Raw genomic sequence first — 23810 nt, forward strand, 5'->3', positions numbered from 1 at the left:
TATGTGCTGCAGAGTATCAGGGATGCTCATATATAAAAATGCCCCCTTACTTGTTGTTTCCCATTGCTCCTTGCTGCCAGGCCTTCATGTCTGGTGACTGGTAGCCAGAAGTGGGTGGAGTCTGCTGGAGCAGAGAGCTCTGAGGAGGAGGGATTGGCATCGGCACCATGGAGCTCCCAGGGCTTAGAGATGGAGAAAAGTTGGCCTCACCTTGGGGAACCATTCCTACAAATTGACACAAATTAATTTACGTGAATATACTATATATTTATTAACCCCATAAAAGAAAAAAAAACCCAGAAGGATCTGTCATAATATAGTTAGAAACAGCCTATTCAACAGAGTAGGAAAAATTTCAGTTCCTTAAAAACAAAACAGGAAATTTCAGTATAAACAGACAAATAAACATATAAAAGAGATTTGGAAGAACGTTTCCATTCACCAAGATATTGATTTGGGTACCATGATTATGTATGATTTTCTTTTCTGTTCTTTTCTGACTATATGAATTTTTTTTTTTTTTTTTTTTGTGGTACGCGGGCCTCTCACTGCTGTGGCCTCTCCCGTTGCGGAGCACAGGCTCTGGACGCGCAGGCTCAGCGGCCATGGCTCACGGGCCCAGCCGCTCCGCGGCATGTGGGATCTTCCTGGACCGGGGCACGGACCTGTGTCCCCTGCATTGGCAGGCGGACTCTCAACCACTGCGCCACCAGGGAAGCCCTGACTACATGAATTTTTAAGTGTAAAAAAAAAATATGAGCACACATGACAGATTGCTTGTGTAATAAAAATAAGTTGAAAAGGATACACGATGACAGATGTTCACTAAACTTGTGATAAACATTTCATGATGTATGAAGTAAGTCAAATCATTATGCTGTATACCTTAAACTCATACAGTGCTGTATGTCACTTATATCTCAGTAGAATGGGAAGAAAAAATAAGTCACGGGGACGTAATGTATAGCACAGTGACTATAGTTAATAATACCGTACTGCATATTTGAAAGTAGCTAGGAGAGTGGATCTTGAAAGTTCTCATCATGAGAAAAAAAAAATTGTAACTATGTACAGTAGTAGATGGTAATCGGACTTACTGTGGTGATCGTTTTATAATATATACAAAATATCAAATCATCATGTTATACACCTGAAACTAATATAATGTTATGTCAAGTATGCATCAATAAAAATAATTTTAAAAAGCTTAAAAAAATAAGTTGAAGAGGGAAAAAGGTAAGAAAAACCCACTCATGAAATGAAAGTATTGTCGGCTGCTCCTCCTCAGTTGTCTTTATGGGCACTGCTTCCCTTCCCTGCCTCTTTTTTTAAGCTTTACTGATACGTACTCTATATAGCATCAAATTCACCCACTGAACTGCACAAGTCAATGATTTTTAGTAAATTTATAGAGTTGTGCAACCAGCGCCACAATCCAGTTTAGACATTTTCATCATATCTCAAATTCCTTTGTGTTTGTTTGCAGTCAATTCCCACGCCCACCTCTAGCTTCAGGCAACCATTGATCTGCTTTCTGTCCCCACAGATTTGCCTTTTATTGGAAACTTCATATAAATGTAATCATGTGAGGTCTTTTGTGTCTGGTGCCTTTCTCTCAGCATAATGTTGAGTGAAACATTACGCTGAAGTAGCATTTATCAGTAGTTTGTTCCTTTCTATTCAGGATAGTGCTTATTAGTAACCATTGATATAACTGTGTTGAAAATCAACTGACCATAAAAGTAAGGGTTTATATCTGGACTTTTTATTCTGTTGCAGTGATATGTATGTCTATACTTGTACTAATACTATACTGTCTTGATTGTTGTAACTTTATGATAATTTTTGAAACTGGTAGTCAACCAACTTTATTCTTTTTTTTTAATATAAATTTATTCATTTATTTTTACTTTTGGCTGTGTTGGGTCTGCGTAACTGTGCTCAGGCTTTCTCTAGTTGTGGCGAGTGGGGATTACTCTTTGTTGCGGTGCATGGGCTTCTCCTGTTGCGGAGCACGGGCTCTAGGTGCACGGGCTTCAGTAGTTGTGGCTTGTGGGCTCTAGAGGGCAGACTCAGTAGTTGTGGTGCACAGGCTTAGCTGCTCCGTGGCATGTGGGATCTTCCCGGACCAGGGATCAAACCCGTGTCCCCTGCATTGGCAGGAGGATTCTTAACCACTGCGCCACCAGGGAAGTCCCCCAACTTTATTCTTAATTTGCAAAATTGTCTCGGCTACTCTAGGTCCTTTGCATTTCCATATAAATTGTAGGAGAAGCTTGTCAATTTCTCCCAAAAGCATGTTGATATTTAGATACGGATTGTGTAATTACAAGATCAATTTGGAGTAAATTACTACCTTTTCAGTATTCTCTCTGATTTCATTTTGTATAGTTTCCATTGTTATACCTTCAAGTTCACTAACTTTTTCTTTTATAATGTCTAATCTGCTGCTTATCCCATCCAGTGTATTTTTCATCTCAGACACTGTAGTTTTTATCTCCAGAAGTTTCATTTTGGTTTTATTTATATCTTTCATACTTTTAGTTAACACGTTCAAGCTTTCCTCTAGCTTCTTGAACATACAGAATAAATGTATAATTTTTAACTGTTTTAATTCTAACACCTGTGAAATTTCTGGGTTGATTTTTTTTTTTTTTTTTTTTTTTTGCGGTACGCGGCCCTCTCACTGTTGTGGCCTCTTCTGTTGCGGGGCACAGGCTCTGGACACGCAGGCTCAGTGGCCATGGCTCACGGGCCCAGCTGCTCCGCGGCATGTGGGATCTTCCCGGACCGGGGCACAAACCTGTGTCCCCTGCATTGGCAGGCAGACTCTCAACCACTGCGCCACCAGGGAAGCCCTCTGTGTTGATTTTGATGACTGATTTTTCTTCTTGTTATTGGTTTTATTTTCCTTTATCTTTGCATGTCTGGTAATTAAAAAAAATTCAGATTCCAGGGCTTGTGAATTTTACCTTGTTAGGTGCTAGATTTTGAAAATTCCTTTAAATTTAAATTTTTGACCTTTGTCTGGGTCATGGATAGGTTACATGGTAACAGTTTTAATTCTTTTGGGTCTTGTGCCTAAAGAGACAAGAGCAGGGTTTAGCCTGGTGCTTCTTTTGCCCTGCTACTTAGGCACAAACATTTCTGAGTATTCTACTTGACACCGTGAATTTTGAGGTTTTCTATTCTGGCTGGTGGGAAGAGGAACTGGCCCTGTGTAAACTCTGAAGATGTTCCCTCAGTTCTTTTCAGGTGGTTTTCCTTGGCCTCGGTTTGTGTACACACACACACACTGATCAGTTCTCAAATGAAGACCTGAGCAGGACCCTCTATACATCCCCATGGTTCTCTCTCTGTGTGGCTCTCTTCTCTTTGGTTCTGTGCCCTAAAACCTCTACCTGCCTTGGCTTTCCCAGACTCTTAAGTGCCATTGCCTCAACTATAGGAAACTACATGCTCCTGTTGGATTCCCCCTTCCTGCACCACAGTCTGGACAATTTCTACAACTATTGTTCAATTTTTTGTTTGTTTCAAATGGAAGAATAAATCTCGTCCCTGTTATTCCATCTTGACCAAAAGTGGAAGTCCATAAAAATTTAAAAGAGTAAAAATGGGCTTCTTTTTACGTTTTCTGTTACGCTAACACTTTGTATTTTTTATTTTTTTCCTGACAAAATACATTTCACAGTTAAATACTGTTGAGGTAAAGAAAGTTATAAATGTACAGAAAAAAAGAATATCATAATGTGATTACCCATAATTTAGTATAATTCCTTCAAATCTTCCTCTATGAAATATTGCATAACTTTGTGGCTTGCTTCTTTCTCTTATCATTATATCATAAGTATGTCTCTATGCCCTTAATGTCTCCTTGTAAACATAACTGTAGATTCCTGTATATTTTGTGTTCTGTTATTATTAATACAATGATTTTTCTCTTTTTTCTGTTTGGTTAAACTAGCCAGATATGTAGTTAAAGTATTCAGTTTTGTTTTTTATAGGCTACAGTTTTAAAAATATTTTAAATTTTCTGTGAAAGTTGAGCCAACTGTAGACTTTCTATATTTTTTTCTTTCACTAAACATTTAGCTACTTGTTTTCTTGGTAAAATTTATATAAATAAAGCTACAGTGACTTACCTGGTGGCGCAGCGGTTAAGAATCTGCCTGTCAATGCAGGGGACACAGGTTCGAGCCCTGGTCCAGGAAGATCCCGCATGCCGCGGAGCAACTAAGCCCGTGCGCCACAACTACTGAGCCTGTGCTCTAGGGCCCACAAGCCACAACTACTGAGCCTACTGAGCCTGGGTGCTGCAACTACTGAAGCCCACATGCTTAGAGCCTGTGCTCCGCAACAAGAGAAGCCACCACAATGAGAAGCCCGTGCACCACAACAAAGAGTAGCCCCCGCTCACTGCAACTAGAGAAAGCTGGCACACAGCAACTGAAGACCCAGCACAGCCAAAAATAAAATAAATAAATTTATATTAAAAAAAAAGCTACATATTTTTCTCCTTGCTGCTTCCTCCATATGTAATTTAATCTCTGGTAAATAATTTTGACTTAGAATATATGGAGAAGTTATTTTTTTCATTTATGACTCTAGAGGGTGGGTTCCCCCCCATCATCTTCATTTTTATATTGGCTGTCTTTGCATTAATTCTACATTTTAACTTTTAACTATTTTGGTTATGATCTTTAAAAAGTACTTATCTGTTCCTAATGCATTTTTAATCTTATTTATGATAAAATAATTTCTTTCAGGAAAAATATATATGTGAGGGGGGAATATACTTATCACATTCTGGCTATTATTCTGTGGGGTCAAAGTTAATAAATAAGACTTCAAGTACATCAGCATGCTTTTTTTTTAAAATAAATTTATTTTTGGCTGCGTTGGATCTTCATTGCCGCACGCGGGCTTTCTCTAGTTGCAGCGAGTGGGGGCTACTCTTTGTTGCGGTGCGCGGGCTTCTCATTGCGGTGGCTTTTCCTGTTGTGGAGCACAGGCTCTAGGTGCGTGGGCTTCAGTAGTTGTAGCATGCAGGCTCAGTAGTTGTGGCTCGTGGGCTCAGCAGTTGTGGCTTGTGGGCTCTACAGTGCAGGCTCAGTAGTTGTGGCACACGGGTTTAGTTGCTCCACAGCATGTGGGATCTTCCCGGACCAGGGATCGAACCCGTGTCCCCTGCATTGGCAGGTGGACTCCTATCCACTGTGCCACCAGGGAAGTCCCAGCATGCTTTCTGACATTTTTTTCTGGCCTCATTTCACATTCTAACTGCCCATGTTTTCCTTATCAGATGACCTAGTTTTAGTAGAAAGAACCAGTCTGTGAATAATGAATTTGGAGGGGTAGAGTTCTGGCCCCAGTTCTGCCACTGCACTGGACCTTGGATTCCTTGGACCAGACAGTCTTCTTCCTTCTAGTTTAAAAGTTCTACAGTTCTATATTTGATTATGTTAAGTCTCCCTGCTGGACCATAAATTTCACCACATAAATTTCACTGGCAGCAGCAACTAGAATTAGGATTCATTTTTCCATTAAAAGATTCACTGAGCATCTACTCTCCCCACCAGACCACTGTGCTGAGCACTTGAGAAACAAAGATTTAAAAGGTCACACTTGGCTCTCTCAAGGAACTTGCTGTTTAAAAAGAAAGGCAGGGCTTCCCTGGTGGTGCAGTGGTTGAGAGTCCGCCTGCTGATGCAGGGGACACGAGTTCGTGCCCCGGTCCGGGAAGATCCCACATGCCGCGGAGTGGCTGGGCCCATGAGCCATGGCCGCTGAGCCTGTGCGTCCGGAGCCTGTGCTCCGCAACGGGAGAGGCCACAACACTGAGAGGCCCGCGTACAGCAAAAAAAAAAAAAAAAAAAAAAAAAAAGAAAGGCAGCTGATGAACACGTGGCTCTAAGAGAGGGTGGGGCTTCCCTGGTGGTGCAGTGGTTAAGAATCCGCCTGCCAATGCAGGGGACACAGGTCCGATCCCTGGTCTGGAAAGATCCCACATGCTGCGGAGCAACTAAGCCGTGGGCCACAACTACTGAGCCTGCGCTCTAGAGCCCGCGAGCCACAACTACTGAAGCTTGCGTGCCTAGAGGCCATGCTCCGCAAGAGAAGCCACCGCAATGAGAAGCCCGCGCACCACAACGAAGAGTAGGCCCTGCTTGCTGCAACTAGAGAAAGCCCATGTGCAGCAACGAAGACCCAACACAGCCAATAAATAAATAAAAATTTAAAAAGAACTCATCATACTTTAAGAAAAAAAAAAGACAGAGTGGTGAGTACTTATGGTTGGGAGTGTCAGGGAGGGCTTCCCAGAGGAGATATCTCTGAGGGGAGGGAGGAACAGGAATGAGACAGATGAGGGAAGGACATTTTAGACAAAGGATACAGAAAACACAAAAGCAAGGTATATATTCTTTCTTGGAACTTGAGAGGTTTGTTAAACTGGCACATTGAGGCATGGAGGGAAGGGGAAATGGAGTTGATGAGCCTAGCTCTGGACAAGTTTGGGTGCTGGTAGAAAATTCAGGTATGTCTCTCACATGAGCTGAGAGATCTGGTTTAGATATAGAGAAGAAAGTCATAAGCATGAAGAAGTCATTGAAGCCACAGGAGTAGATGACATCACTCAGGAGAAGTGAGTAGAGTAGCATGTTTTCTGTAGTTCACAGAAGAGGGAGCTCTGGATTGGCTCCAAGGAATTCATGAAATAGGTACAAAAAATTTCTTTTTAAATTTCTCTCATATTTTGTTTGAATATTACCATAGTATAAAATAAATTTTAAATGTCTTATTCTGTTCTTGTGCACTCATCATCATGGCATGATAGTCTACAATAATTTTCTGTTTTCAGAAATAAAAGAAAGCATACGCTGTCATTATTATGACCTACATGTTCCTTCGTTTACTTTGGGTCTATTTTAAGTTGAAAGATGCCAAAACAAAGGACTAAAGCAAAGCTACTTTATTCATCCTTTGGTTTTACTATCATTAATTAACACAGGGATCAGCCAACTTTTTCTGCAAAGGGCCAGATAGTAAATATTTTCAGTTTTGCAGGCCATAACATTTCTGTAAGAACTACTTAACTCTACTGTGTGAAGCCAGCTATAGACTATATGTAAACTAATGAGCATGGATGAGTACCAATAAAACTTTATTTATAAAAACATGTGGTGCTTTTTGTTTCTTGGAGAAGGCTTGATTTGAAAAGGTTGGAATTTCTCCAGAACTTGAATTTGTACCAACACACAAGCTGATCTTGCAGCTTTCTACCAGGTTGCTGATCATGATAGTGCAAGTTTATAACTTAAAGCAATGGAAGAAATTTAAACTACTGAACCTTTAAATGTTCTTATGCTCTCCAGAAAAACAAACAATTTTCCCCCTGTGTTTTTGTTTTTTCATGGAAGACCTGAAAGCTCTGCCATTTCATTTCAAACTGCAACTGGATAAAACTACTACTCTCTCCACTGTGCCTAGCTTCTGGGGTTTGTTTGTAGTACAGATACTCTATAAAAAAAAATCTTATTTTGTGAAAAGCACTTTTTGTCAATCAAAAGTTGGACTGGGGGCTTCCCTAGTGGCGCAGTGGTTGAGAGTCTGCCTGACAATGCGGGGGACGCAGGTTCGTGCCCCGGTCTGGAAGGATCCTACATGCCGTGGAGCAGCTGGGCCCGTAAGCCATGGCCGCTGGGCCTGCGCGTCTGGAGGCTGTGCTCCGCAACGGGAGAGGCCACAGTGGTGAGAGGCCCACGTACCACACACAAAAAAAAAAGTTGGACTGGAAGAAAAATCCGGGTACCAGATAGAGCAATTACAATGGGTAGTAACATATCTGGTTGTACTGTCTGGAGAAGAAGGAAGCTCTACCCACTCATTATCTCGATCACTGTATTCTATCTATATGGCTTGCAAGAGATTAAAGACTAGACCCACAACCCTGAAGGAAATCTTGTTAACTTCATAGGAAATGGGGTTTTGGAGTACTGCCTTTCCAGGAGGCTTAGTCAAGAAACAGGAGCAGATAGAAGTCATCCTTTCTTGGCTTTCCAGAGATGAAGCGTTAAGCAGTATGACTGAAAATTGACAGAAGTACTGTTTGTTTTTTTTTAAATTAGTTAATAATTTTTAATTGAAGTATAGTTGATGTACAATACTATATAAGTTTCAGGTGTACGACACAGGATTCACAATTTTTAAAGGCTGTATTCCATTTATAATCATTATAAAATATTGGCTAAATTCCCTGTATTACACAAGATATCCTTGTAGCTTATTTATTTTATACATAGTAGTTTGTGCCTCTTAATCCCTTACCCCTAACTTGTCCCTCCCCACTGGTAATCATCAGTTTCTTCCCTCTTAGCAAAATATCTTCCAAGTCCATCCATGTTGTTACAAATGGCAAAATATCATCATTTATTTTATGGCTGAGTAGTATTCCATTGTATATATATATATACCACAGCTTCTTTACCCATTCATCTGTTAATGGACACTTCGGTTGCTTCCATATCTTGGCTATTGTAAATAATGCTGCGATGAACACTGGGGTGCATGTATCTTTTCAAATTAGTGTTTTCGTTTTTTTCAGCTATATACCCAGTAGTAGAACTGCTGGGTCACATGGTAGTTGTATTTTTAGTTTTTTGAGACGTACTGTTTTTATCTTATTTTTTTTTAATAAGAGAATTTATTGGGGGATTTACTAATGTTTGGCTTATTTGTGGTTATTTTTTTCCCCAATGAATGACATAAATCTTGTGATTTAAGGCTCTGCAATCAGTATCATAAATGCTACTAAGAATCAATTTGCTGTTTTGGCTAAGTTGCCGTTTTGGAAGAGCAATGGGGAAACAACTATGTAAGTCTTCTCATGTTGGAGGAAGTACTTCTGTAGGCTGGAATACACTGAAGGAACCTTGTCAAAATCTTTGCATACACAAATCACAAGGCACATGAAAATACAACTCTTTTGAAGGCCACTCCTGTTCAGACAATCTTATAATTAAAATATGGATTTATAATACTTTTCTTGCCCACACATACAGTGTAAGTGATCTAAACCAGCCAAAGATGACTTCATTGTCTTGAGGACAAAGAAACTGATGTGGTATAATTTTGATTAAAACGTCTTAGAGAATTCTGGTACTCTCTGACACATGTCTCCCTAGATACTTAATTTAATAGTCAAAGGATTTCAGCACTTGTTGCCACCAGAATGAAAAGTCTAAATTGATTTGGCTGTCAAAGTTGATAAGCATACTGCCGTGTAAAAAAATCTCTATATAACTTCAACATTTTATTCAGGTCAAACAGCAGCTTTCTCATTGAAATTCATTTTTAAGCAGGCTTAAAATTTACTTTTTCTTTCATTTATAAAATGAAGGGATTTATTTCAATTTTTCTCCCAGGAATTTGCCATTAATTTTGCATCAAAGTTTAAACCTGGTGGATTAATCAAATGTGTTTTATTGCCACTACCTATTAGAATCTCCAAGTGATAGAAGAAAAATTTTAAAAAGATATCATTACCTAGGACAAAGGGAGTAGGACAGAGACACTGCAAATGAAAGATTAAAAAAGAACAAAGCTTTTGAAAGCCAGAAAGCTGCCTGATATTTCAGAGGAATAGCTTACAACCTAAGCAGCTAAGGGTGGTGACACCAATGAGAAGTCTGAGATAATCTGTGAAGACTGATTATCCTTATGTAATCTATCAAAAAAACTTTCCAAGATAATTTTAAAAATTTGTATGCAAATTTTGAGTTAATGTACTTACACCCATTGTCTGACATGGACTCTCATAAGATTCTTATAGGGATCCATGAGAGAAAGTAAGAATATGCTTTGCGGACAAAATGTTAAAAATTTTCGTGTCAGGTCCTTATGGATCCTCTAATTTAATCATCTTAGCTTTATGTAAGAGACAAGCCTCAAACCACTCAACCATTTAGTGGCAAGAGCTGAACCTAGAGCCTGGATCTCCTGACTCCAACACCAACGTCTTTTCTGTCTTTTGGCCGTGCCCCGCGGCTTGCATGATCTCAGTTCCGCCCAGGCCAGGGCAGTGAAAGCCCGGAATCCTAACCACTAGGCCACCAGGGAACTCCCTCAGCATCTTTCTTCTTCAGCAAATTGCCTCAATGTCAGTGAACTGAAACACATGTGAAAAGAGAGACCTAAGCCTGTATGTGGTATAGTCGTCCCTTGGTATCCATAGGGAATTGGTTCCAGGACCCTCATGGACACCAAAATCCATGGATGCTCAAGTCCCTTATATAAAATGGAGAAACAGAACCTATGCACATCCTCCCATATACTAAATCATCTCTAGATTACTTGTAAAACCTAATACAATGTAAATGCTATGTAAATAGTTCCCAGAGTGCAGCCAATCCAAATTTGCTTTTAGGAACTTTCTGGAATTTTTTTTTTGGGGGGGGGTGGATATTTTCGATTTGGGGTTGTTGAATCCACAGGTATGGAACCTGTGGATGCTGAGGGCCAACTGTACTTATAAAAGCAACATAAAGGTGTAATCCTCATACCTGATCCTGGGTACTGGAAGACATTCTGCTGCATCTGAGGACTGATTCCAGTGCCAAACTGGCCTCCCATGTTTCCTGTCATGCCTCTGTTCACCATGCTGTTGCGGTTGGCCAAGGTTGCCTCAGGATTTGCTGCCAGTTGTGAAAATGGGCTGGTAGAAGCAGGTGGGGTTCCTGGATTTGTACCATAGTTTGGTGGGTAGGGGAATTGCTGCGGAGCACCCTGAGGAAGACGGGGGTTCCCCATTTGAACTGGCAGTCCAGATGAGGGAGGGAGGTTGTTCCCAAAGCTCTGTTGCCTCATAAGCATGGCTCTTTGCTGCTGTATTAGCTGCCTCTGTCGGTGCTGTTGACTATACAGCTCCCGCTGGCGCTGTGCCAACATTTGGGCATTCAGGGGTGGCTAAAAAAGAGAGAAAAAAATCCTCACTTACTAATATTATTATGATTACCACCTATCTTAGACAGCTTACAGGATTAAGACTAGTAGCTTGGAGCAACAGAATATGTAGCAATTATCAGTGTACAAGGGAAACTAAAACAGAAAAGGAAGAAAACCTCTTAAGTAATAGCTACAGGAGAGAAAATAAGTACATTTTACAGATTAAAGTCACACAGGACTGATAAAAGTCTAAGAAAGCATATATTGATTAGTATTATAATATAGGCCATGAAAACTATTAAGAGAAACATGAAAACCATAAAGAAGAGAAATAAAATGTGCCTGATGACTTCTATCTTATCTGGCATTAGGTTGTTAGGGGACATTTTCTTTTTCATTTCCAAAAAATTCACTGTGTTTCTAGTATGGTGAAACTTAGTTTTCCCTTTTCTCTTAGAGATCATTTATTCCACTTTACTTAAATGAAATGTGATAACAGGTGATTTTAATTTTCTGTATTTTCCAAATTATCTATAATGAATGTGCATTATCTTCACAATTAGAAAAATCTACAAATACCATTAAAAAAGGAAGAATCAGAAATCTGGGATCCAATGCCAAATCGTCACTTAAAAAGCAAATAATTAATTAGAAACAAAATAATAAGCAGAAATAAATGAACCCAGGTATCTTATATTATTGTTGCAGTGTAAGACTGCTCCAGGCATTAGAGTAAGTGTTTTAATAGTTATAATATTATGAATGATGAAAGAAGTGGTAAAATTAGGTTGAAGTCACTTTCTGGTCTAACTTGCAAAGCAACATGGCATGTCAATAAAGCCTTCATCAGAAAATGTCCGTTCAGGTTGAGGAGCTGATTAAAGCATACAGCTCCATAAAAATGAAAATTGCCAACCAGATGAAGTCTACTCTGGAAGAAACTGTGACATAATGACTTCCTGATAGAATCTGTCTTTATGTGAATTCCAACAGTGGGGTCTTGTTTCCTTATAACCTAATTACCCTTGCATGAGCTAACCACTGAGATTTTTAAGACAGAGAAACCCAAGTCTGGATCCATGAAGATGTCAACACCTGCTGCTAAACAGCAGTTTCTATCAATATTTATCCTTTTGGTTAGTATTTGCTCCCAATCCTTCTAGGTTCATTTTATGGAGAAGTGTTTTGTTCGAATCCTCTCTAAAATACCTCATCCCCCAAATTTTTGTGTAATTTGTTGGGAAACCATAAAAAAAGTGGTTGAGGGAAATCCCTGGTGGCCCAGTGGTTAGGACTTGGCGCTTTCACTGCCGTGGGCCCGGGTTCAATCCCTGGTCAGGGAACTAAGATCCCACAAGCTGCGTGGTGCAGCCAAAAAAAAAAAAAAGTGGTTGAAGCAAAAATATTAAAGTACATGCAGAAGTTAAATAGGGAGGAAGCACTAGATAACACTTAGAAGCCTACACCGTTCTTTTTATGTTTAGTTCCAATGGCTCTGGGTTCTTACACAAGGATCATTAAAACAAATAAAAACCAAAATGCTGACGCTCAGACTAAGTGGAGAACGCAAGGTAGTTAAGATAACTAAGCAATGTGTGACTGGGTTTTGATCAGGTTTCAGGTACCATACACACAGTTTCATATCCGAGGCTTCTTAATACTGGTACTAATCAGGACAGCAATAAGAGTTTTCTACTTAGTCACCTGATATCTAATAGCAATGACAATAATAACAACAAAATGAAACAAAGAACCCTCAGCTTTACATCAAATATCAGTAAGGGGTATCACAAGTTGATTATAAATTCATTCTAGAAGAAAGCTACAGTACAAACATCATTAAAAGATCAGTTCACAGACCATTTCAAAGACACTCAAGTCAACACTTTAAGAAATACAGTTTGGGTTATGGGTTAGAGAAGTACTAACAATGCCTGGTTTTCTCACGTTACCTGAGGTGTAATTTGCTGCTGCATGCCTGATCTCATACTGATGCCAACAGGAGCGTTTGCTGCAAACTGGTTCAAGATGGCTTGCCGATTTTGGTGGATCAACTAGAGAAAAATGGAAACAATGAGATATATTTCTACATATAAACATATAGCATGGCCCTTTTAGAGTAACACAAACTTTGTATTGATTATTAAGAGGTGCTAGTATTGCAGGTTTAGTAAGATTACTTCCCATGTTTATTTGCCAAAAGGTTGGCAATTCCTAACATTTATCAAATATTTTCTGCCTACCGAACTCTAAACAGGGCAGAGCATTTAAAAGTAGAATACAGGACTTCCCTGGTGGCACAGTGGTTAAGAATCTGCCTGCCAATGCAGGGGACACGGGTTCGAGCCCTGGACCGGGAAGATCCCATATGCCACGGAGCAACTAAACCCGTGCACCACAACTACTGAGGCTGTGCTCTAGAGCCTGCGAGCCACAACTACTGAGCCCGCGTGCCACAACTACTGAAGCCTGTGCACCTAGAGCCCGTGCTCCACAATAAGAGAAGCCACCGCACTGAGAAGCCCATGCAATGCAACGAAGAGTAGCTCTCACTCGCCATAACTAGAGAAAGCCCGCGCACAGCAGCAAAGACCCAACGCAGCCAAGAATAAAAGAATAAATTAATTTAAAAAACAGTAGAATACATACACACAACATACATATATATATACGTACATACATATGTATAAATGCATATATACCTACATGCATAAATATATTACATGTGTATGTATTCTACTTTTAAATGCTCTGCCATATTGTGTTCTGCAATGTTTATACATATATATATATACACATAAACATGTTTATCATGCTTTTTAAAACATGTTAATACTTAGTTATTTCAGATTCACCAAGATGGTGGAGGAGTAGGAGGACACGGAGTTCATCTCCTTCCACAAATGCATCAAGAATACATGGAACAATTCTCACAGAACACCAGATGAACACTAGTAGAAGACCTTGGACACCGGAAAGGACAGAAAAGATCCCTGCATAACTGGGCAGGATGAAAGAAAGAAGGGAAAAAGAAGAGGAGAGGAAGTGGGACAGGATCTGCGCCCCTGGCGGGGAGCTGAAGCAGAAAAGAGGTTCCTGCATCCAGGGAAGCCCCCTCACCAATGGGGAAATCAGTTGGGACAGAAGGCGAGCATCTGAGGCTGTTGGAGGAGGGTGAAATGGCCGGTCTGTGGCAGACAGGACAGACCTACACAGATGGTCTGCACCACAGCCCTCCACACCCCAGACTGGGACGTGTGTCTGCCGGTGCACATGGGCGCTGAGAGCTGGAACATGGGGACTGGAGAGCAAACCTGCAGGGAGGACTGCTGTTGGCTGTGAGAAGATAGCCTAAGGGGACAGGAGGGAGGAAATCCACAACGAGGAATGCTTGTGGAGGAAACCCAGACTGCCATGGAAGCAAGGCACCTCTGTTGCGTGACGCACAGGGGGTGGAGCTGCCACTGCAGCCTCTCTCTCCCCATGTGCTGGGCCCCTGCCGTTCCAGGTGCTAAAAAAAGCCCCCACCAGGGCTGACCTTCTTGCACCAGCCGCCAGGTGCTAGGAAAGCCTCCCACCGGGGCCAGATCTCTCGTGCCTGTAGCCACTGGCTTTGCCACACCCCTATCACTGCCAGGACCCCCATGACCCAGGCAGTCGTGCCACCTCTATGCCCTGTCCTCACCAGGGCAGACCCAAGTGCTCCACGGCAGCCTCGGGGGCAGACTCCTGTGGGTGGCCAAAATGCAGAGGTGAGGCTAAAACCACAGCTAAGCCCCAGAGGCAGATCGACTAAGGAAGAGGAACAAAAATCTTTCCGTGCAGCTACACAAACCACAGATTAAATCCCTGCCTTCAGCTTGGTAAACCCTGCATCAATGGAATATCTGAATGGACATGAGTGTTCCCACAACTGAAACTGGCCTAGCTCTAGCAGCTGTGGACTTTGGGGATAGTACACGTGGAAGCTGGGCCAGGTCAGGGTCTTAGCTGCCCCACAGTGTCCACAGAGGGACCAGAGACCTACCTAGAGGCTTTGGAGGGCTTCCCGGGGAGGTGAAGGTTGGCTGTGACTCACAGTGGGGGCAATGACACTGATAGCTGAGACCAGGAAAATATAATTATTACTATTTTCTTAATGTTTTGTTTTGTTGCTGTTTTTCTATTATTATTTGTTCTTATTTTTATTTAGCTTTAAAAAATTTTTTTATATTTTTAATTGTTTTATATTTCTATTTCTATGTTACTTTTTGTTGTTCTTTTTCTTTGTTTCTTTCCTTTGTTCTATTTTCTTTTTATCTTTTTTCCTTTGTTCTATTTGTTCTTATCTTTTTTAAATCATTTTTTAAAAATCATTTTTGTGTGTTTGTTTTGTTTTCTTTGCTTTTTCCTTCAGTTCCCATTCTGCTTTTCTTTTGTTTTCTATTTTTTGTTTTTGTTGATTTTGTTTTTAATTGTTTGATTTCATTTTGAGGTTCTTTTGTTTGGTTGTTCTCGTTTTTTCTTCTCTGTTTTTGTTTCTTATTTTTTATGTGTGTATGTTTTCTTTGTTTTTGTTTGGTTTTGCTTTTACCATTTGTTTGGGGTTTTGTTTGTTTGTTTTTAATTGTTTTTGTTGCTGTTTGCTTGCCCAGGAAATATTAATTGGCGAGAGCTCTCCTGGAGGTCTCCATCTCAACTCCAAGACCCAGCTCCACCAACTGCTTGCAGGCTTCAGTGCTGAACGCCCCAAGCCAAACAACAAGCAAGACGGGAACACAAACCCACCCATCAGCAGACGGGCTGCCTCAAGTTGTACTAAGCCCACAGACATCCCAAAACACACCACCTGACGTGGCCCTGCCCATCAGAGGGACAAGATCCAGCTCCACCACCAGAACACAGGCACGAGTCCCTCCCACCAGGAAGCCTACACAAGCAACTGGACCAACCTCACCCACTGGAGGCAGACACCAGAAGCAAAAGGAACTACAACCCTGCAGCCTGCGGAAAGGAGACCTCAAACAGAGTAAGCCAGACAAAATGAGAAGACAGAGAAATATGTTGCAGACAAAGGAGCAAGGTAAAAACCCACAAGACCAAATAAATAAAGAGGAAATAGGCAATAAACCTGAAAAAGAATCCAGAGTAATGATAGTAAAGATGATCCAAAATCTCAGAAATAGAATGGAGGAAATACGAGAAATGTTTAACAAGGACCTAGAAGGACTAAAGAACAAACAGTGATGAACAACACAATAACTGAAGTTAAAAATATACTAGAAGGAATCAACAGCAGAATAACTGATGAAGAAGAACTGATAAGTGAGCTGGAAGACAGAATGGTGGAAATAACTGCTGAGGAACAGAATAAAGAAAAAAGAATGAAGAATTGAGGACAGTCTCAGAGACCTCCGGCACAACATTAAATGCACCAATATTCAAACTATAGGGGTCCTAGAAGAAGAAGAAAAAGAGAAAGCGTGTGAGAAAATATTTGAAAAGATTATAGTCGAAAACTTTCCTAACATGGGAAAGGAAATAGTTAATTCCAGGAAGCACAGAGCCTCCCATACAGGATAAACCCAAGGAGAAACATGCTGAGACACATATTAACCAAATTAACAAAAAATTAGATACAAAGAAAAAATATTAAAAGCAGCAGGGAAAAGCAATAAATAACATACAAAGGAATCCCCATAAGGTTATCAGCTGATCTTTCAGCAGAAACTCTGCAGGCCAGAAGGGAGTGGCAGGATATATTTAAAGTGATAGGGAGAAACCTACAACCAAAATTACTCTACCCATTAAGGCTCTCATTCAGATTTGATGGAGAAATCAAAAGCTCTACAGACAAGCAAAAGCTAACAGAATTCAGCATCACCAGACCAGCTCTGCAACAAATGCTAAAGGAACTTCTCTAGGCAGGAAAGACAAGAGAAGAAAAAGACCTACAAAAACAAACCCAAGGGGCTTCCCTGGTGGCGCAGTGGTTGAGAGTCCACCTGCCAATGCAGGGGACAAGGGTTCGTGCCCCGGTCCAGGAAGATCCCACATGCTGTGGAGCGGCTGGGCCCGTAAGCCATGGCCGCTGAGCCTGCACATCCGGAGCCTGTGCTCCGCAACGGGAGAGGCCACAACAGTGAGAGGTCCACGTACCACAAAAACAAAAAAAACAAACCCAAAACAATTGAGAAAATGATAATAGGAACACACATATCGATAATTACCTTAAATGTAAATGGATTAATGCTCCAACCAAAAGACAGACTGGCTGAATGGATACAAAAACAGGACCTGTATATACGTTGTCTACAAGAGACCTACTTCAGACCTAGGGACACATACAGACGGAAAGTGAGGGGATGGAAAAATATTCCACGCAAATGGAAATCAAAAGAAAGCTAGAGTAGCAATACTCATGTCAGAAAAAATAGACTTTCAAATAAAGACTGTCACAAGAGAGAAGGAAGGACACCACATGACGATCAAGGGATCAAACCAAGAAGAAGATATAATAATTGTAAATATTTATGCACTCAACACAGGAGCACCTCAATACATAAGGCAAATGCTAACAGCCATAAAAGGGGAATTGAGCAGTAACACAGTAATAGTGGGGGACTTTAGCACTCACTCCAATGGATAGATCATCCAGACAGAAAATTAATAAGGAAACACAAGTCTTAAATAACACATGAGACCAGACAGACTTAATTGATATTTATAGGAAATTCCATCTGAAAGTAGCAGAATACACTTTGTTCTCAAGTGCACACAGGACATTCTCCAGGAGAGATCACATCTTGGGTCACAAATCAAGCCTTGGTAAATTTAAGAAAACTGAAATTGTATCAACCATCATTTCTGACCACAATGCTATGAGGTTAGAAATCAATTACAGGAAAAAGAACTGTAAAAATCACAAACACAGGGAGGCTAAACAGTGTGCTACTACGTAACCAAGAGATCACTGAAGAAATCAAAAAGGAAATCAAAAAATACCTAGAAACAAATGACAATGAAAACACGATGACCCAAAACCTATGGGTGGCAGCAAGAGCAGTTCTAAGAGGGAAGTTTATAGCAACACAATCCTACATCAAGAAACAGGAAAAATCTCATATAAACAACCTAATCTTACACCTAAAGCAACTACAAAAAGAACAAACAAAACCCAAAGTTACTAGAAGGAAAGAAATCATAAAGATCAGAGCAGAAATAAATGAAAGAGAAACAAAAAAAAAATAGCAAAAATCAATAAAACAAAGAGTTGGTTCTTTGAGAAGATAAACAAAATTGATAAAACTTTAGTAAGACCCATCAAAAAAAAAAGGGAGAGGACTCAAATCAATAAAATTAGAATTGAAAAAGGAGAAGCTTCAACTGACACCGCAGAAATACAAAGGATCCTAAGAGACTACTACAAGCAACTATATGCCAATAAAATGGACAACCTGGAAGAAATGGACAAATTCTTAGAAAGGTACAACCTTCCAAGACTGAACCAGGAAGAAATAGAAAATAGGAACAGACCAATCACAAGCACTGAAATTGAAACTGTGACTAAAAATCTTCAAACAGGGCTTCCCTGGTGGCACAGTGGTTGAGAGTCCACCTGCAGATGCAGGGGACATTGGTTCGTGTCCCGGTCCGGGAGGATCCCACATGCCGCGGAGCGGCTGGGCCCGTGAGCCATGGCTGCTGAGCCTGCGTGTCCAGAGCCTGTGCTCCGCAACGGGAGAGCACAGCAGTGAGAGGTCCTCTCACAGCAGTGAGAGGTCCGCATCACGCAAAAAAAAAAAAAAAAAAAAAAAAAAATCTTCAAACAAACAAAAGTTCAGGACCAGAAAGCTTCACAGGAGAATTCTATCAAATATTTAGAGAAGAGCTAACACCTATCCTTCTCAAACTTTTCCAAAAACTTGCAGAGGGCGGAACACTCCCAAATTCATTCTACAAGGCCACCATCACCCTGATATGAAAACCAGACAAGGATCTCACAAAAAAATGAAAATTACAGGCCAATATCACTGATGAATATAAATACAAAAATCCTTAAAATACTAGCAAACTGAACCCAGCAACACGTTGAAAGGATCATACACCATAATCAAGTGGGATTTATATCAGGGATGCAAAGACTCTTCAATATATGCAAATCAATAAATGTGATACACCATATTAACAAATTGAAGAACAAAAACCATATGATCATCTCAATTGATGCAGAAAAAGCTTTTGACAAAATTCAACACCCATTTATGATAAAAAACACTCTCCAGAAAGTGAGCATAGAGGGAAACTACCTCAACATAATAAAGGCCATATATGACAAATCCACAGCAAACATTATTCTCAATGGTGAAAAACTGAAAGCATTTCCTCTAAAATCAGGAACAAGACAAGGGTGCCCACTCTCACCATTATTATTCAACATAGTTTTGGAAGTCCTAGCCACAGCAATCAGAGAAGAAAAAGAAATAAAACGAATCCAAATTTGCCAAGAAGAGGTAAAACTGTCATTGTTTGCAGATGACATGATACTATACTAAGAAAATCCTAAAGATGCCACCAGAAAACTATTAGAGCTCATCAAGGAATTTAGTAAAGTCACAGGATACAAAGTTAATACACAGAAATCCCTTGCATTCCTGTACACTAACAATGAAAGATCAGAAAGAGAAATTAAGGAAACAATCTCATTCACCACTGCAACAAAAAGAATAAAATACCTAGGAATAAAGCTACCTAAGGAGGCAAAAGACCTGTATGCAGAAAACTATAAGATACTGATGAAAGAAATCAAAGACAACACTAACAGATGGAGAGACACACCATGTTCTTGGACTGGAAGAATTAATATTGTGAAAATGACTATACTACCCAAAGCAATCTACAGATTCAATGCAATCCTTTTCAAATTATCAGTGGCATTTTTCACAGAACTAGAGCAAAAAAATGTTACAATTTGTATGGAAACACAAAACACCTCGAACAGCAAGAGCAATGTTGAGAAAAAAAAAAATGAAGCTGGAGGAATCACCCTCCCTGACTTCAGACTATACTACAGGGCTACAGTAATCAAGACAGTATGGTACTGGCACAAAAACAGAAATATAGATCAATGGAACAGGATAGAAAGCCCAGAGATAAACCCACACACCTGTGGTCACCTAATCTATGAGAAAGGAGGCCAGAATATACAATGGAGAAAAGATAGGCTGTTCAATAAGTGGTGCTGGGAGGGCTTCCCTGGTGGCGCAGTGGTTAAGAATCTGCCTGCCAACGCAGGGGACACGGGTTCGAGCCCTGGTCCAGGAAGATGCCACATGCCACGGAGCACCTAAGCCCGTGCGCCACAACTACCGAGCCTGTGCTCTAGAGCCCACGAGCCACAACTACTGAAGCCCATGTGTCTAGAGGCTGTGCTCCGCAACGAGAAGCCACCACAGCGAGAAGCCCGTGCACCACAATGAAGAGTAGCCCCCGCTCGCTGCAACTAGAGAAAGCCCGCGCAGCAACGAAGACCCAATGCAGCCAAAAATAATAAATAAATAAACACATTTATTAAAAAAAAAATAAGTGGTGCTAGGAGAACTGGACAGCTACATGTAAAAGAATGAAATTACAACAGTCCCCAACACCATACACAAAAATAAACTCAAAATGGATTAAAGGCCTAAATGTAAGGCCAGACACTATAAGACTCTTAGAGGAAAACATAGGAAGAACACTCTTTGACATAAATTGCAGCAAGATCTTTTTTGACCCACGTCCTAGAGTAATGGAAATAAAAAGAAAAATAAACAAACAGGACCTAATTAAACTTAAAAGCTTTTGCACAGTAAAGGAAACCATAAACAAGACGATAAAACAACCCTCAGAATGGGAGAAAATATTTGCAAACAAAGCAACTGACAAAGGATTACTCTCCAAAATATATAAACAGCTCATGCAGCTCAGTATCAGGAAAACAAACAACCCAATCAAAAAATGGGCAGAAGACCTAAATAGACATTTCTCCAAAGAAGGCATACAGATGGCCAACAAACACATGAAAAGATGCTCAACATCACTAATTATTAGAGAAATGCAAATCAAAACTACCTTGAGATATCAACTCACACTGGTCAGAATGGCCATCATCTCAAAATCTACAAACAACAAATGCTGGAGAGGGTGTGGAGAAAAGGGAACCCTCTTGTGCTGTTGGTGGGAATGTAAACTGATACAGCCACTATGGAGAACAGTATGGAAGGTCCTTAAAAAACTAAAAATAGAACTACCACATGACCCAGCAATTCCACTACTGGGCATATACCTAGAGAAAACCATAATTCAAAAAGACACATGCACCCCAATGTTCACTGCAGCACTATTTACAACAGCCAGGACATGAAAGCAATCTAAATGTCCATTGACAGATGAATGGATAAAGAAGATGTGGTACATATATACAATGGAATATTACTCAGCCATAAAATGGAACGAAATTGGGTAATTTGTAGAGACGTGGATGGACCTAGAGACTGTCAGACAGAGTGAAGTAAGTCAGAAAGAGATAAACAAATATCGTATATTAACGCATAATATGTGGAATCTGAAAAAACTGGTATAGATGATCTTATTTACACAGCAGAAATAGAGACACAGACTAGAGAACACACGTATGGATACCAAGGGGGACGTGGGGGTGGGGGTGGGAGGAATTGGGAGATTGGGATTGACATATATACACTACTGATACTATGTATAAAACAGATAACTGAAGAGAACCTACTGTACAGTACAGGGAACTCTACTCAATGCTCTGTGGTGACCTAGATGGCAAGGAAATCCAGAAAAGAGGAGATATATGTATACGTATAGCTGATTCACTTTGCTGTACGGTAGAAACTAACACAACATTGTAAAGCAAGTACACCCCAATAAGAATTTTTTAAAAAAACTTGTTATTTCAGACACATGCAATAATGGAGAGAAAAGAAACATTGGCCCTAGATCTTAAACTGTTGTGAGTAAAAAAGTAAATATACAATAGGGAACATTCTATAAAGATCTGGAAGATGAATGGAAAAGCTGAGGTACTTCTGACTTGGAGGGTACCTGTCTGATGGGTACATATTTGGGGAAAATCCGACGTAATTTCATTAGCTGGAGAGAAGTATATAAGAAACAAATGGTCTGAGAAAATGGACTATTTATTTAACTAGAAGAAGTAATTACTTTAGACCAGCATTTCCCAAATTGGTGTTCTAAAGAACATTGTTCTGCAGGATATTAATAGATGTGCCAGGAAAATAGCATGCTGTGCTGTATTAAGCATTGGAAATAATGGGTTACACAAGGTGAAACAGATTTCTTTACTGTATTAATTCTATGAGCCTTTAATTGGCCAAAGCACAGTGCAGAGCTCCCAAGAAGGGGATAAACTATGCAATTTATTTATCATGAACCTTTCTTTCTTACATATAGCCATTAACATTTATTATTATCTCCTAGAACAATCTTCTATGGAACATTAGTTTGAAAGATAGTATCTATATCAGACTTAGGATTCCAGGTCATTGGCATGCCTTAACTTTATCAAATAACAAAACAAGCATCCTTAGAAGTGATATCTCCTGATAAACAACCTATTGCTTAAAGGATTTCTTACTCAATGATTTGATATGAATAAACTTCTCAGAGAGATAACAGTAATAATATCATACTGTTTTGTGTTTATACGGTACTTAATAATATATAAATTATTTATAAAATACACGGACATATCAATGTATTTTATTATATTCATATTTAATACATTTAATATATTTTAATATACTATTTGCAAACTAGAAAGCCTATGAAAATTTTATAAGAGAATCCAAAGAGCTGCAAACAGTTATCTCCAAAAAGCTCAATTCTCAACTCTAGTTTCATTCATTTTTTGACTCCCATTAGATTAGAAAACAAATTGATTTGGAGGGAAAAGCCCAATATAATATAAATATTAAAATTACAACTTTCAGGCACTGTGGAATAGGATAAAACATTCAGAATCACGTCAAAAATAAAGATAAGCAATATTATGGTTCTAAAAGGCTCTTAAGTATGAAAATCTACATACTTCTTAAACTCAACAGACCTTGCACATAAGTTTAAATGAACCATAAGTTTTACAAAGATTTATCAAAAAACTCAGTATATGCAAGATAGTATATAAAGTTTTCAGGCTACAAAAGTGAGCAAATTTCTATTTTCTGGGAACTCTCTGTTCAGTGGCGGAGGCCAATACAGAAGTGCAACGCACAAGCGCTATACTGCATATATAGAGATATGTAGAGCAGCACTGGGGGAGCAACTAACTTAGCCTAGGACCTGAAGGCAGGGACCAAGAGCATGAGTGAGCTCAATGGAACCTTGAAAGGTGAGAATGCCAGGTGGCAAAGAGGATGGCAGAGTTAACTCAAGGCAGAAAGAACAGCAAGTCTAAAAACAGAAGAGAAGGCAATGAGGATAGGTGAAAATACATTAATACTTAGCGATGAAGAGTAGTAAAATTGCCAGAAGTGTGGGAGTTGGGATTCCAAACTTACAGCTTTATATATTCTTTGAATTGTGAGATAACATGAAAATGAAATGGGTGGGGACAGAGGAAAAATGCTTGAGAAGTAGTACAAGTGAGAAAAGAACCTTAGAAAATAAATCAAAACCTTAGAAAATAAATAGGTTACTTTTAGAAGTAGAAGGAATTATTCTAAAAGTAGCAATCTACAAGGACTTTCTGTTAAAGAAAAATTATTCCTGCCCTTGGAAAAACTCAGTTTATCTTCCCCTCCCCTTGACTGTGTGTACAACCTAACTAATGCTGTGTGCAACAGTCTCACTCTAAGCTGCTTCTT

General features: G+C 39.8%; 1 protein-coding gene across 8 annotated transcripts in view; it reads right to left on the minus strand.

Annotated features, from left to right (window-relative positions):
• The window catches only part of NCOA1 (nuclear receptor coactivator 1), a 254204-nt gene that overhangs the window by 16903 nt on the left and 213491 nt on the right, over nucleotides 1-23810 (minus strand). For all 8 annotated transcript variants that reach the window (XM_067703564.1, XM_067703565.1, XM_067703560.1 and 5 more), the window contains 3 exons: nucleotides 12894-12995; nucleotides 10560-10962; nucleotides 51-225 (listed from right to left, as the gene is read on the minus strand). In XM_067703564.1, the coding sequence (XP_067559665.1) occupies nucleotides 51-225; nucleotides 10560-10962; nucleotides 12894-12995 (680 nt within the window). The remainder of the gene's footprint in view (nucleotides 1-50; nucleotides 226-10559; nucleotides 10963-12893; nucleotides 12996-23810) is intronic.

This window comes from Pseudorca crassidens, chromosome 14, assembly GCF_039906515.1.
Source record: "Pseudorca crassidens isolate mPseCra1 chromosome 14, mPseCra1.hap1, whole genome shotgun sequence".
Taxonomy (NCBI): Eukaryota; Metazoa; Chordata; class Mammalia; order Artiodactyla; family Delphinidae; genus Pseudorca; species Pseudorca crassidens.